We start from the raw sequence: 14,985 nt of genomic DNA, 5'->3' as shown, positions 1-14,985 counted from the left end.
CGAGGTCTCATTCGATTTTTGTTTTTCTCGATTGTAAATTTGACATTTGTGACTCTAACATTTTGTTATATTTTTAAATGGACTGTAATACCACGACAAAATCATTTCGCTTCGGGAAAACAACCATTAAATTTTCAGCGTGTATATGTCAACACGCTTAAAAACACTGTTTTAGGTTACCTATTTGGAATCTTTCTAAAACTGTGGATTAAAGTTCTAGGGCATTTTGTCAAAGTTCTATCACCTTGGCAAAACCGCAAGAGTCCAAACTGAGGCGATATCACATCGATAAGTCTGATACACTTGGTAACAAGTTTACACTAACTTTAGCCAAACCATGTCCAAGTATAATACAAACTTGATGCTAGTACATTCTAGCTTCTAACATAGGTCATGAAGTCTGTCAATCCGCACTTGGCCAGCATGGCATACTATGGCCAAAGCCCATCTCATTCCGAGAGGAGTGCCGCGCTCAGTAGTGAGCCAGCGATGGTGATGATGATGTATAGAGCCTAACCTACGAGAAGCTAGGATCCAGTGGCTTTAGCAGGCTCTACCTACTTACACGTTGCAAAACAGCCGCCTGCTTTAAAATAGTCAATAGTCAAATATATATTACACTTTTTGATGGTCGGTTGTTGGATTTGTAAGATGATATTATAGTGGTAATAATTTTTACGCGAACTTAAAACTAAAGCTACGAGGGTTCCAAGCGCGCCCAGGTCTGAGAAGAGCCCACAACAAACTCAGCCGGGTATTTTGTTATTTTCACCACTTTGCAAAAACACTTAAACTTATTAGAACTATCATAAAGCTGTTGAGCAACTCGTTCCCAAGCTTTCCTATCATTTAAATATAAAGTGGATAAATCGATTTTAGTATTTTTCCGAAGGTTTTGGGGTGCTGATTAATGAACGTTACGTCCATTTTGAAATCCAAGATGGTGGCAGAACTTTCTGAAAATGTGCACTTTTTCCCCGCGATGTTACACCGGATCACCTGTCATTTTTATTTATATTATTATCTTGATCATGATTATTAAAAAATTAATCGCTAAATGTGTTGCTGATGGCAAATCTCGAGAACAGCTGAACCGATTTCGCTAATTCTTTTTTATAATATTCCTTGAAGTACGAGGATGGTTCTTACGAAGAGAAAAATTTAAAAAATTGCCAAAAAGACTCGACTGTTAAGCGGTACGAAGTTCGCCGGGTCAGCTAGTTAAACTATGTTTATGTATTTTGGTCACACTGCATTGTGTGCATTTTTAACTACAGAAAAGAAGAATCCATACTAACATTATAAATACGAAAGTGTCTGTCTTTCTGTCTGTCTGTCTGTCTGCTAGCCTTTCACGGCCCATCCGTTTAACCAATTTTGACGAAATTTGGTTAGTTTGCATACTGGGGAAGGGCTTCATAGGCTACTTTTTATCCAGGAAAATCAAAGAGTTTCTACAGGATTTTTAAAAACGTCTATCAACGCGGACGAAGTCGCGGGCATCATCTATTCATATCAAATAATAAAGAATTTTTCTCTCAAATAAGAAACTTCTCAAAGGAATAATATTAAAAAGGTAACTAAGTACTTGAAAAAAAAAAAGAGATATAAAATGAGAAACTAGCGGCCGAATGACATAATCGTTGAGTTGGTTCCGCATGATATTGTGGCTGTTGTGCTTTTAAGTATATCAAAATCAGTACCGAGCTCTATCAAAACTTGCAGTTTGCCAAATCGGTTTATTTATTTATTTTATTTTATTAGATGACTAGCTTATGTCCGCGACTTCATCCGCATTGTTTATACAAATTACAAATCCCTCTTTTTCCGCCTTAGGGGTTAAATTCTCTAGCGGATGACTACGTCATCGTAATAGCTGCATCCCAAATTTCAGCTCAATCCATCCAGTAATTTGAACTGTGCGTTGATAAATCAGTAAGTCAGTCAGTCAGCTTTTCCTTTTATATATAAAGATAAGAAGTATTTCGTAATTTAGCTGCATGGATATATACTTTAAAAATCTGGAGTGACTTAATATACTTTTCATCCCGAAAAATCAAAAATTTCCCACGTGATTTTCCAAAAACCTAAATCTACGGATTCCGGGAAGTCACGGAAGCAGCAGCTAGTGATGAATTAAAGGAAATGAAAAAAATATTTTCCTGCGGAACCCTACAATAGTCAAGGGCGGAATGTAGCTCGCGCATACTTTACTTTGTTTACACTTTGTTTACACTTTCTGTCCTTTGGGGTGTTTGTTTACTTCGACTCTTCAGAGCTATTTCACTCAAAAAATGCTTTCCCTTTACAAAAATGTGTTTTTCCTTCTATTCTGTAAATTTGAATTACTTAGACTTCTGAGTTATTTTTTTGTGCGAGTAAAATATTTTACTTATTCAACTTTTAAAGTGTTTTTTAAAAATTTCTGTACTTTATAATGAAAAATGCGGTCAAGTGCGTGTCGGGCCACGTGCAATGTAGGGTTCCGTGGTTGTCGTATTTGGACGAAGAATAAGCTATTTTACACAACCAACAACTTCATATATATAAGATACTTTCAATGAAATTTATACCTTTTATTTATTTATAATCACCCCACACCATGAGAAAGAAGAGAATAAAATTCGTCCCCTAACTTTATGAAAAGGGGAGCCCGGCTGTTTTTTTAGGATTTTACATTTTTACCACTTTGTTGACGTGGTTTTTTTGTATAGTCTATACCCGTGCCAAATTAAAGCTTTCTAGAGAACCGCGGACGGATGGACAGACAAACGGACATACGGACATGGCAAAACTGTAACTATATCTATAAAACTATAATTTCAGACTACAGGAAACTTTAAAAACGGAAGTTTTGTATTTATAGGACCACTATACCTACTTTATGCTCACGACTTCGTCCATGTGGACTACACAAATTTCAAACCCCTATTTCACCCCTTTATGAGTTGAATTTTCAAAAACCCTTTCTTAGCGGATGCCTAGGTCATAATAGCTATCTGCATGCCAAATTTCAGCCCGATCCGTCCAGTAATTTGAGCTGTGTGTTGATAGATCAGTCAGTCAGATAGTCAGTCAGTCACCATTTAATTTTATGTATTTAGATTTTTGCTGTCTGTCCGTACGTCAGCATCATTTTTCCCGGAAAGGGCTTGAGATAACAAGCCAATCAAAGTAAGTATAAACATCGAAACGGTTCTGTACAAAAACGGTTCTGATTTCTCTAAAAAAGATAAAGGATTTCAATTCGTGCATATTAAAAGTTCCATCAACAGAGATCATGGTTGCATATACTTATGCACTATTAATTTAGTAGAATGTTATGGCCTCTGATTATAGTGTAATTTCCATCTTTCTTGTACAAACATTCTTGCAAATAAATAATTATTTATTTATTTATTTATTTATATACGAGTGAAAAATTTTACTCCAGAAGGTCTAAAGCCGGGTGTGAGATCTCTACAAAGTTTTAAATAAAGTTGCTTCCCGCTGTCTGTGACTGTATGTATGTATGTATGAACGCGTAGTAGATCTTTTAAACTACGCAACGGATTAAAATGCGGTTTTCACCAACAGACAGAGTGATTCAAAAGGAAGGTTTATAGCTATAGTTTAATTCTCAAAGAATTAAAGATCCCTAGAGAAATTGAAATAATGTGAATTAGGTCGGAAAAACATCCTCTCATTTGAGAGTTTCCGAGGCAACACCTCAATGACACCACATTAGTATCTACATTGCACCCATGCAACGCCGGGGCGGGTCGCTAGTATTGTATATAATGGAAATAACTCACGATAGTAATAAGATTTGTTTAGCTTTTAAAGAAACTAAGGAAACCAGACTAAGTATACCTACTTACCTATACAAATGCTGACTTGTGAATCTAATTTGTGGTTGTTTGATTAATATTTTTTTGTGGGTAAGTTTAGTTTTATTGGTGACGTGCAACTAGCCTAAGTCCTAAATAAAAAATAACAAAATCGAAAAAAAAAATCTTCTCAAAAATGTCTCTCTCTTACCTTATGCTTGAGTAATCGTCAGCGTTCAGGCGACAGGAAGCTCATGTCGAAGCGCAGGAAGTGCGTCATGCTCGAGTGTACCGCGCGACAACCGTGCCCGGACTGACTGACTGACTGACTCCGCGGCAGCAGGCAGAGGCCTGGAGGCGTGGCGGCACGCCCCCCGCAACAAGTTGTGCCGACTACTTGAAGAGTCTGTATTTATTTTGAGATGCTAAGGCGAGACTACATTGTGAAATAGCTTGTTCCTCTCAGAATGAGAAGAGCTTAGGCCATAGTCTGCCATGCTGGCCCAGTGCGGATTGGCATAATTCACGAACCTTTGGGGACACTATGGAGAACACTCAGGTAAGCAGATTTCTTCACGATGTTTTCCTTCACCGTTACAACAAGTGATATTTAATTGCTAATAACTTGCCTAATAAACAACAAAAAAAACCTTGGAAAATACTATTAATAATTATTCTGTGATAGTATCTAATACCTATAGCTGTAGGTATATAGAGTAACTAGCTTATTCCCGCGACTTCGTCCGCGTGGACTACACAAATTACAAACCCCTTATAGTGGTTGTATTTTCAAAAACCTTTCTTAGCGGATGTCTACGTCATAATAGCTATCTGCAGGCCAAAGTTCAGCCCGATCCGTCCAGTAGTTTGAGCCTGTGCGTTGCTAGATCATTCAGTCAGTCAATCAGTCAGTCAGTCATCTTTTCCTTTTACATATTTAGATTTTTGGTAAAATGGGTATGATTTCGTCTACCAATTCCGCGTCATAGGTTTTGTTGCGAAAGATCCTTCTGGCACCACCTTTTGTTACGATAGAATAGCCACGCTTATAAAAAATCTTCGAGATAAGATTGGCAAATATTCAAAAAAATAATCAAACTACATATTGGAATGGAATGGCGCCTCTTCTAGTCTTCTTAAAACTTTAAAAGGTACCTAATGTAAAACTTCTTAAGTTTTCTAACAGCTTTACTGTCTTTTATTAAAAATTATGGATATTTTTTGTATGTAAGTTTACTCCGGTGAGTATTCCTCTTAACAATGGTATGAATAAGCACCGCCACGCCCCCAACGGTGTGACTTCTTCAGATTGGGCCAATCTTGCAGCATCCGCCGTGAGGATGATCGATGGAAGTAATCAAGTCGCGGATCCCACTTTATCTTATTATACCAAATCTATACAAGTAGATATCTACCTACTTTTGTGCCGGTAACTTGGTCAGTATATTGACAGTTGAGTGAGTTTTTCGGGGCTCCCAATAATTACTGCAGTATACCATGATTAGTACCTATCGTAGCAATAGCACATAATTCGAAAAACCGTAGGTGCTAAAATAGCGACTATCTGCTATGTGCCTTGCCTGTTGCCATTTCAGCTTTGTAATCCTATATAGCTATGTCGGTTACTTTGGTTCTCCAATGAATTTCCTCATTTCTGATTTGATCACGTAAATAAACTCAAACAAGCATAGCTCTCTCGTAGCCCGCTGAGTAACTCTGAGCTTTCTTATGAGGCCCATAGTTCCATGTCTCGGATCCATATGTCATCATAATCTAAATATATAAAAGGAAAAGGTGACTGACTGACTGACTGACTGATCTATCAACGCACGGCTCAAACTACTGGACGGATCGGGCTGAAATTTGGCATACAGATAGCTATTATGACGTAGGCATCCGCTAAGAAAGGATTTTTGAAAATTCAACTCCTAAGGGGGTGAAATAGGGGTTTGAAATTTGTGTAGTATAAGCTAGTAATATAATAAGTTACTTGAACTACGTTTAAGGACAGTAATTCAAGTCTTGATAACAATGGGATACATCTCTCAAAGGCCATGGCACTGCGATGCGGGCGCTTATCGCCTTGTACCTATGGGTCATCATAACAGAACCAGCTGCTGCATTATAACTAAACTAGCTTATACCCGCGACTTCGTCCGCGTGGACTACACAAATTTCAAACCCCTATTTCATCCCCTTAGGGGTTGAATTTTCAAAAATCCTTTCTTAGTGGATGCCTACGTCATAGTAGCTTTCTGCATGCCAGATTTCAGCCCGATCAGTCCAGTAGTTTGAGCTGTGCGTTGATAGATCAGTCAGTCAGTCAGTCACCTTTTCCTTTTATATATTTAGATCTGTATCTTAAGTATATAGGTTCCTTTAAAATAGCCAAAACCTGCATTAATCGACTGAACAACAATGATATTATTAATAATTGATCACGAAATCTATAAATACGGAACAAGTAGAGGATAAAATTTCTTTATTTTCTTATAATTCAGGTAATTCAATTCAATTCAATTCAATTCAAATTTCTTTATTGCGAATAAGGGTAAACAGTGCAGATATTACAAAACAAAAAGGTACATTCAAATTCTGCCTATTAGCATGCAATATGTTATGATATACCTAACAACGTGTACATAGTTTTGATAAAATTTAACTTTGCAAAAGTTTCATATATATACTCTCTACGCCACACGTCACTCAAGACAAAGTCGGAAGCATTATTATAGTCAAACTACTATTGAACGTACAAATTAGTTCGAAGCAAAGCAAAACAAAGGTGCTATTGAAAATAATGACATAATTGTGTCCAGGACTAATAGTTCTTGCGCAGCTCGGTAATTATAACCAGCGATTACAGCAGGGGTTCTAAACTAAACACCGGCCATGATTTCTGCCTTTTCGTCGTGCCCATCGCTGGACGTCCACAGGACACGGTCTTGTACCCCAGCGGCTCCTAGACACTTTTTATTTTCTATTCAGATACAAGTTAGCCTCTGACTGCAATCTCACCTGGTGGTAAGTGGTGTGCAATCTAAGATGGATGCGGGCTAACCTGGAAGGAGTATGATAGTTTTTATTAAACCCATACTCTTTTGGTTTCTACAAGGCATCGTACCGGAACGCTTAATAGCTTGGCGGTACGGTTTTGCCGGCAGGGTGGTAACTGGCCACGGCCGAAGCCTACCACCAGACCAGACCAGAAATTTAGAAATCATAAAATTCCAAACTCCTGAACGGAATCGAACCCGAGACCTCCCACTAACAAGACCACATCGCTTGCCACTGCGCCAGGGAAACTCGCTCGACCATTAGATAATCAATATTATTTGACAAATTCAACATAACAACCAAAAAGTGTACATCATTATCATCACGATCAACCCAAGACCGGCCTACTACTGAGGACGAGTCTCCTCTCGGAATGAGGAGGATTTGGAAGACTTCACACACCTTTGAGAACATTACGGATAACTCTCAGGCATGCAGGCTTCCGTGTTTTCCTTCACCGTGCGCAATTAGTGATATTTCATTGCTTAAAGCGCACATAATTCTCCGTAAGGTTAGAGGTGAGTGCTCGGAGTCGAACCCTTCCCGTTTTCCCGAATAGGTGACTGACGTCTTAACTACTAAGGCATTAGAATTCACAATCGCAAAAAGTGTACAATGATATCCAATTTGTATAAAAAGGCTTTGATTTTAATTTTGTTTTTACGTGGCAGTTTGAAAATATTTTTATTTGAAATTTATCGCTGCACAAAACTTTTAAGCGTATATTACGACTTTATTTTAAAATTTATTCCAAGTAAATTCAGCTGAATAGTTCGATATAAAGCCCTTATACAAGTAGGTACTCTACGCCGTAGAGGCTACGGGACGCCTACACCGTAGAGGCGACCCAGAGGGCTACGCCGTAGATGCGACCGGGAGGCATACGCCGTAGAGGTAACTTAAACGTGAACTAGGAACTAAACTAGTTTATTTCATGTTTAGGATGATTTATGACTATAGTTGCTATGGTCTTAAATTATAATCATTATTTTATATAAATATTTTAATTTTATATTAAAATAATTTAAATTTTGGTATGATGTTTTTATTCATAAGTTCTTTAATTTGCGTTCATTTTTGTCTAACTTAACAATTTTCTGAAAATAATGTAAACTAATATTCCAAATAATATAAAAAGTTCTTCGGTAAAGTTTTAGATTTGTTTTTCTTTAATTTGTTTTAATTTACTCTACACAAAAGACATTTTTTTAAACTTTAAAGACAAACTTTATAAAAGATCTGCTCTTTGTGTTGAACTTTTAGAACGGTTTGACACCGCTGTAAACTTTAACAATAATCACTGTTAACATTACGAAGACTACAATTTCATAAGCTTTTCCTTTTGATGAATTCTTTGTCTTTGAATGAATTAAATCTGAAACTAAGGCTACAAACGAAAATCGTTATATCTATTGTGTCCGTACTCGGTGGTCAGTGGAAATGGAAAAGTCGTTGAGGACTCCTATAGCAATAGAATAGCAATTTTTATTATTTAATACTTTTTGTTTGCATTTTTAACAACACAGTCGTTATAAAACATTTTAATTATTTAAGGCCTTACAAATAATTTAGGGTGTTACATTTTAATAAATTTTCATTTTTTAGTTGGTGGTAAAAAAATACATTAAATTATTAAATTTTAATTGAGTTTATTGTAATTTGCCATATCTTTGGTCATTGAAACATTTATTTATTTATTTGACCTCTATATTCGGCACTTTGATCGGACATTAAACGTTTAAATTTTTACAAAGCTCATACATTCTGACCCGCGTGTTCCAAAATGGAGATCCTCATAAAAAACGTTAGTTTTTCTGTGAGTCTGTCTTTGACAGCATTAAGAATCATAGGTTTTTGGGCACCTAAAAATCTAAAAGGGGCTGAAAAGTTACTTTATGATTTCTATGGATTCATTTCATTTATGTTTCTTTTGGGTAAGTTTGTGTTTATGAAAGTTAAGTATAAATGTTAGAAACGCTCCAATATACACGTTTTATTGAAGGACTAACGCCTAAACACTTTTCTCTCTCTTCTCTTCTCTTCTCTGAGAGCCGTGCTGGGTAGTCCCGGGTAACCCAATGGATCGAGATTATTGTAGATTTTTAAGTAAAATTTTTGGATTCTAAAATTTTTAGGGTTCCGTAGCAAACAAGGAACCCTTAAAGTTTCGTCCGTCCGTCCGTCCTCGGTTAATCTCAGATACTATTAGTACTAGAAATCTGTAATTTGGCATGGGTATAAATATTAATCACGCCGACAAATTAATGATGATTTTTTTGTTCTCGTCTAACCCACTTGACTCTCTCTAGTCTCTAGATTTTTATTAGTCAAGTGTCCCCCCCCCCCTTTATCAGCCAAATGGTAGTATATAGGAACGTGAAAAAATTCGCAGCAGTAGCATATATAATGAATTTTAAAGGAAAACTATCATGGCTAAGTTGTGACTACGAAACCCTACACTACGTGTGGCCCGCCACGCACTTGGCTGGTTTTTCTATCATGATGAGAACAATTGACAACAATTTTGAACATGACAATTATTGATCTTTTATATTAGCCTATGTCACTCTCCAGGTCTTTAACGATACTCTATATTTTAGGGACCTATCTCATTATTCAAATAGTGGATTTGTACCTCATTTGGGGAAACCTCCCTGCGATGACAGCAACAGCATTTTTGCTGTTCACTAATTTCGCACATTCGACCAAGATATTCAATATTTATGTGAGGAGGAAGATTATACAAGCAGTTATTGATGACTCTGATACTGTTCTCAGCGAAGAAAAGAGTTTTGAAGGGCAAAAAATTGTGAAAAGGTAAGATGGATATTGCGTTATTTATATGAAAATTCAGGTGGCGCAAGCTCGTGGTATGCGTGGGATGCCTACAAGAGACCAGAGATGTTTAGCAGTGGACGTCTATGTTCTATGTCTATAACCGGCGAGTTTCTTGCTGGTTCTTCTCGGTAGAAAAGGCATTCGGATTTCGGAACCAGTGGTAGATGCATCCGACGATTCAAAAGTACTTGTGAAAGTTTACTTGAATAAATAATATTTTCATTTCATTTCATTTCATGTCATTTCATTTCATTTCATTTCATTTTCATTTTCATTTTCATTTTCATTTTCATTTTCATTTTCATTTTCATTTTCATTTTCATTTTCATTTTCATTTTCATTTTCATTTTCATTTTCATTTTCATTTTCATTTTCATTTTCATTTTCATTTTCATTTTCATTTTCATTTTCATTTTCATTTTCATTTTCATTTTCATTTTCATTTTCATTTTCATTTTCATTTTCATTTTCATTTTCATTTTCATTTTCATTTTCATTTTCATTTTCATTTTCATTTATGTTGATATGAAAATTAAAATTGATTTTTTTAAATAGTTTAATTTCTGCTTTTGCCAATGTGGTTATTTTAATATTGTTATAAATTTATTATATTATTATAATGATTTATTGTAAGAGTTTGTTTTTCCCTAGTTGTGACCGGGAATCGCGTAGGCAGCAGCTCCTGTTTTTCATTCTGACCTTCCTTACCGTCCTTGGTTGGGCTAGCAGTGCTGAGAAAAATAAACTGCCTCTACAAGCATGGTGCGTAATGCGTATACATAACTTACGTATCTTTACGTATCTTTTTATTTCCACCAGCCAAGTTGAAAAAGTGTAAAAAGCAGAGTTGAAATCAAATCGAATCGAATCAAATGGTTTATTCAAAATAGGTAATAAATTACACTTTGTGTTAGTCGGTTGTTGCATATTTTGTAAGATGATGGTTATAGTGGTGATAAGTTTACGCGAACTTAATAGTTGTAAGGTCGCGTACTACGTAAGAAGCTACGAGGGTTCCGAAAGCGCCCAGGTCTGAAGAAGTTCAGGGAAGAAGAAGTCACTAAAAATACTTACATTTCTTCATAAGGTACCCTTACAACACGAGCAAATCACCAGCCTACGAAATGACATACCTTCATCAAGTGTTAGCGCTGTCGTTAGCCGCGTTCCTGAACGTCAGCAAGGATACCCTGGTGACTACGCTTATAGCGCAGTGTCGGTGCCGCTTGCGTCTCGTGGGACTCTCATTGAGGAATCTTTGTAATGTGTTGCATCCTATTGGCAGGGTAAGACTTATTTAGACATAAATATTTATTTCTATCTATTTTTAATACTTTTTTTGTATTATGTCCATATTAACATACTAGCTTATGCTCGCGACTTCGTCCGCGTGGACTACACAACAAACCCCTATTTCACCCCCTTAGGGGTTGAATTTTCAAAAATCCTTTCTTAGCGGATGCCTATGTCATAATAGCTATCTGTATACCAAATTTTAGTCCGATCCGTCCAGTAGTTTGAGCTGTGCTTTGATAGATCAGTCAGTCAGTCAGTCACCTTTTCCTTTTATATATTTAGAGGAAACGCTGACTGACTGACTGATCTATCAACTCACAGCTCAAACTATTGGACGGATCTAAAATTTTGCACGCATATAGCTATTATGACTTAGACATTCGATAAAAAAGGATTTTTGAAAATTCAACTCCTAAGGGGGTGAACTAGGGGTTTGAAATTAGTGTAGTCCACGTGGACGAAGTCATGGAGATTATCTACTTTTATTATATTTAGACAAAAACGTAACTCCCGATAAAAGAGTGATATTTATAAAAGAGGTAGCTTTGTTTATTAATATAAAGCACTCTTTACAGGAGACATCAATCAGAATATCTCTTTTCCCATCACCAAAAACTTTTATGCTAACCGAAGACCAGGAGATCATAGTGAGGCAGAGACTCCGTTGCTGCGTGATTCAGCATCAAAACACGTTGGATGCTGCTGCGCAACTACAGAAATGCTTCTCTGAACCAACCTTCGTGCAGTTGACAGTGTCATTGGTTATTATATGTGTGACGGCGTTTCAGCTAACTGCGGTAAAATTTATGTACCATTTCCTTTGCTCAAATTTCTTATCTTATACTAGCTGATGCCTGCGACTTCGTCCGCGTGGAATTAGGTTTTTTAAAAATCTCGCGGGACTCCGAACTCTTTGATTTTCCGGGATAAAAATTAGCCTATGTCACTCTCCAGGTCCTTATCTATAGCCATGCACAAAATCATGTCGATCCGTTGCACCGTTGCGACGTGATTGAAGGACAAACCAACAAACAAACACACATTCGAATTTACAATAAGGGTACTGATTTAATTGCAGCAAACAAGTAATCCAATTCGATTGATTTCAATGGGCACTTATCTGCTGAACATGATGTTTCAAGTGTTCATCTATTGTTACCAAGGCAACCAACTTTCAGTAGAGGTAAGTTGTGTACATTTATCCCGAATCCTGCTTAATTTTCTCTATTTTTACAAAGGTCTCTGAGCTAGATGTAAGTAGTTGTTAGCATGAGCTTCATCACGAAACATACAATTTTCCTGCCAATCCTTTTTGGCTCGCTAAGCTTATCTTGATACCTTTTGTGTGGCCTGTCTCTGTTACCTTTCTCATCACCTTTCTATTGCAATTTAGCTACACTCGAGCTAGTTAACAATTACTCAATTAAAGCAAGAATTTGACTGGCGATAAAACCTGCCAAAGTCTTACCATACTATACATACTGAACATCTAAAAACATGACATAGTCTGGCCGGACTTAACATCTAAAAACATGACATAGTCTGGCCGGACTTAACATCTAAAAACATGACATAGTCTGGCCGGACTTAACATCTAAAAACATGACATAGTCTGGCCGGACTTAACATCTAAAACATGACATAGTCTGGCCGGACTTAACATCTAAAAACATGACATAGTCTGGCCGGACTTAACATCTAAAAACATGACATAGTCTGGCCGGACTTAACATCTAGAAACATGACATAGTCTGGCCGGACTTAACATCTAAAAATCATCCACTAATTTGATTTATTTAGAAAGGAAATTAAGATGGCCCAATGATTTTGTCTACTTACCTTCATCATCAGCCTGTGGACGACCACTGTTGGACATAGGCCTTCCCTAAAGAGCACCACCATACCCGGTCCTCAGCCTTCCTCATCCAGCCACTTCCCGCCAGCCTCTTTATATCGTCGGTCCATCGTGCTGGAGGGCGTCCCACACTACGCTTGCTTAAACGCGGTCTCCACTCAAGGACTTTCCGGCTCCAACGGCCATCGCCTCTACGACAGGCATGACCTGCCCACTGCCACTTCAGCTTGCTAATAGTTTGGGCTATGTCAGTGACCTTGGTTCTCCTGCGGATCTTACCTTACTACTTACTTAGTTTCTGATTTTTACTGGTTACTTATTGATTTTAAATACTAGATACTTTATGTCATGTCCTACATGCACAGACCACCACCTATAGACGCCTAATAGTCGAACACCCCCGCTCGCCAAGCTTAGGCAGTTACTTAGCATAAAAGTCGGCCCACGCCCGTTCGGTACCCTCATTCTGCACATTGTTTTGATTACGTGACGTTTAAGTCCACCAATCACAACAAAGCATTCTCCCCTGTTCCCCGCCAACATTTTACGATTTTGTTTTTATGCAAAACCTTGTACCTAGGAGTTGAATACTCTATGCCTACATGCAATAAACCTTGAACAATACATGTATGTACCTCTCTTACAGAGTGAAGAGGTAGCCGGTGCAGCGTACGAATTCCCCTGGTACGCTTGCAGCGTGCCCATCCGTCGAACCATCATCACACTGATGAGGAGGTGCCGTCGCATCACCAAGCTCACTGCTGGTGGCTTCACCACTCTTTCTCTGGCTTCTTTTATGGCTGTAAGATCTTTTTGACTAGGATCTTGTTAATAATTGATCATCATCATGATCAACCCATCGCCGGCTCACTACAGAGCACGGGTCTCCTCTCAGAGTGTGAATGGTTTTGGCCATAGTCTACCACGCTGGCCATGTGCAGATTGGTAGACTTCACACACCTTTGAGAACATTATGGAGAACTCTCAGGCATGCAGATTTCCTCACGATGTTTTCCTTCACCGTTAAAGCAAGTGATATTTGATTAATTAAAACGCACATCTCCGAAAAGTCAGAGGTGCGTGCCCGGGATCGAACCCCCGACCTCTGATTAGAAGGACGTCCTAACTGTGGTTAGGACGTCCGCCTTCTAATCGGCTATCACAGCTTTTCGTTAATTGATACTAACATGCAACTTAAAACTTAACTTTCCCTACGTATTGACTTAGTTTTTGATTTATCGTGCAAAATGTCGAAAAATACGACTGTATATTATTTTAAATATATAAAAGGCTGAATATACAAAAGAAAAAGGTGACTGACTGACTAACTGGCTGACTGACTGACTGATCTATCAACGCACAGCTCAAACTATTGGATGGATCGGGCTGAAACTTGGCATGCAGATAGCTATTATGACGTAGGCATCCGTTAAGAAAGGATTTTTTTAAAATTGTACCCCTAAGGGGGTGAAATAAGAATTTGAAATATGTGTAGTCCACGCGGACGAAGTCGCAAGCATAGCTAGTTATAATAATTTCTGAAGATCAGTGGGTTGAATCATAACTCTGTGGCTAACACTGAATGATAGCCACAAAGTTCATTTGACATTGATTGGTTCTACATTGCTGCTTTATTGTGTGACACTTTAGTATTTTTTCGTATAAAACCTTCAATGGATTAAAAATAAATGTCCAATGAGCTTGGTGGCTACCTTTCACTGTTGGACACTGAGTTAGCAAATCACCCCCGCGCTGGTTTCCTAAGAGAGCGTATTTTTAACTGACTTCCGAAAAGGAGGTGGTTCTCAATTCAGCCCGTTTCATTTTTTTTTTTGACATTGACGCTACTCCTGGATATGAAATAAAGCGATAGTAATATTAATGTTTTATTTTCAGATCATAAAAACATCGTATTCGTTGTTCACGCTGCTGCAGCAAGTAGATTCTAGGAATTGAGATTTATATACTTTTTAATTATCTAACCACGTAAAATTACAATGGTTATTCAAGAGAGTAGAATAATTTTTCAAATATTAAATTTAGATGCCAACTTTTAGAGCTAGAGGTGCCATGCTTGAAATATTAATTTAATTTTTCTTAGAATGTATAACATCTTATTTTATGTACGCA

At 37.5% G+C, this 14,985-nt stretch overlaps 2 protein-coding genes across 2 annotated transcripts in view; one reads left to right on the top strand and one right to left on the bottom strand.

Annotated features, from left to right (window-relative positions):
• Positions 1 to 4,121, bottom strand: part of SerT (Serotonin transporter) — a 29,517-nt gene extending 25,396 nt beyond the window's left edge. The window contains exon 1 of the mRNA XM_034976370.2: positions 4,021 to 4,121. The gene's annotated coding sequence lies outside the window, so the exon portion shown is untranslated. The remainder of the gene's footprint in view (positions 1 to 4,020) is intronic.
• Positions 4,122 to 8,643: 4,522 nt separating this feature from the next.
• Positions 8,644 to 14,919, top strand: LOC138403365 (odorant receptor 43a-like). Its single transcript, XM_069503658.1, has 8 exons — positions 8,644 to 8,800; positions 9,467 to 9,683; positions 10,356 to 10,466; positions 10,792 to 10,990; positions 11,576 to 11,797; positions 12,079 to 12,183; positions 13,502 to 13,657; positions 14,752 to 14,919. Exons 1-8 carry the CDS (start codon positions 8,650 to 8,652, stop codon positions 14,809 to 14,811), a joined length of 1,221 nt encoding a protein of 406 aa, XP_069359759.1. The 5' UTR covers positions 8,644 to 8,649; the 3' UTR covers positions 14,812 to 14,919.
• The last annotated feature ends 66 nt before the right edge of the window (positions 14,920 to 14,985 follow it).

Source organism: Maniola hyperantus, chromosome 15 (assembly GCF_902806685.2).
Source record: "Maniola hyperantus chromosome 15, iAphHyp1.2, whole genome shotgun sequence".
NCBI classification, from domain to species: domain Eukaryota; kingdom Metazoa; phylum Arthropoda; class Insecta; order Lepidoptera; family Nymphalidae; genus Maniola; species Maniola hyperantus.
Note: the sequence above shows the minus strand (reverse complement) of the source record. Positions and strands in the feature narration are given on the sequence as shown.

Excerpts from the sequence above, each read along its gene's own strand:
- LOC138403365 (XM_069503658.1), top strand. The coding sequence starts at position 8,650 with ATGGAGATCCTCATAAAAAACGTTAGTTTTTCTGTGAGTCTGTCTTTG. Across the intron at positions 10,467-10,791 it reads AAACTGCCTCTACAAGCATG|GTACCCTTACAACACGAGCA; the intron begins GTGCGTAATGCG and ends TTTCTTCATAAG. Across the intron at positions 10,991-11,575 it reads TGTTGCATCCTATTGGCAGG|GAGACATCAATCAGAATATC; the intron begins GTAAGACTTATT and ends CACTCTTTACAG.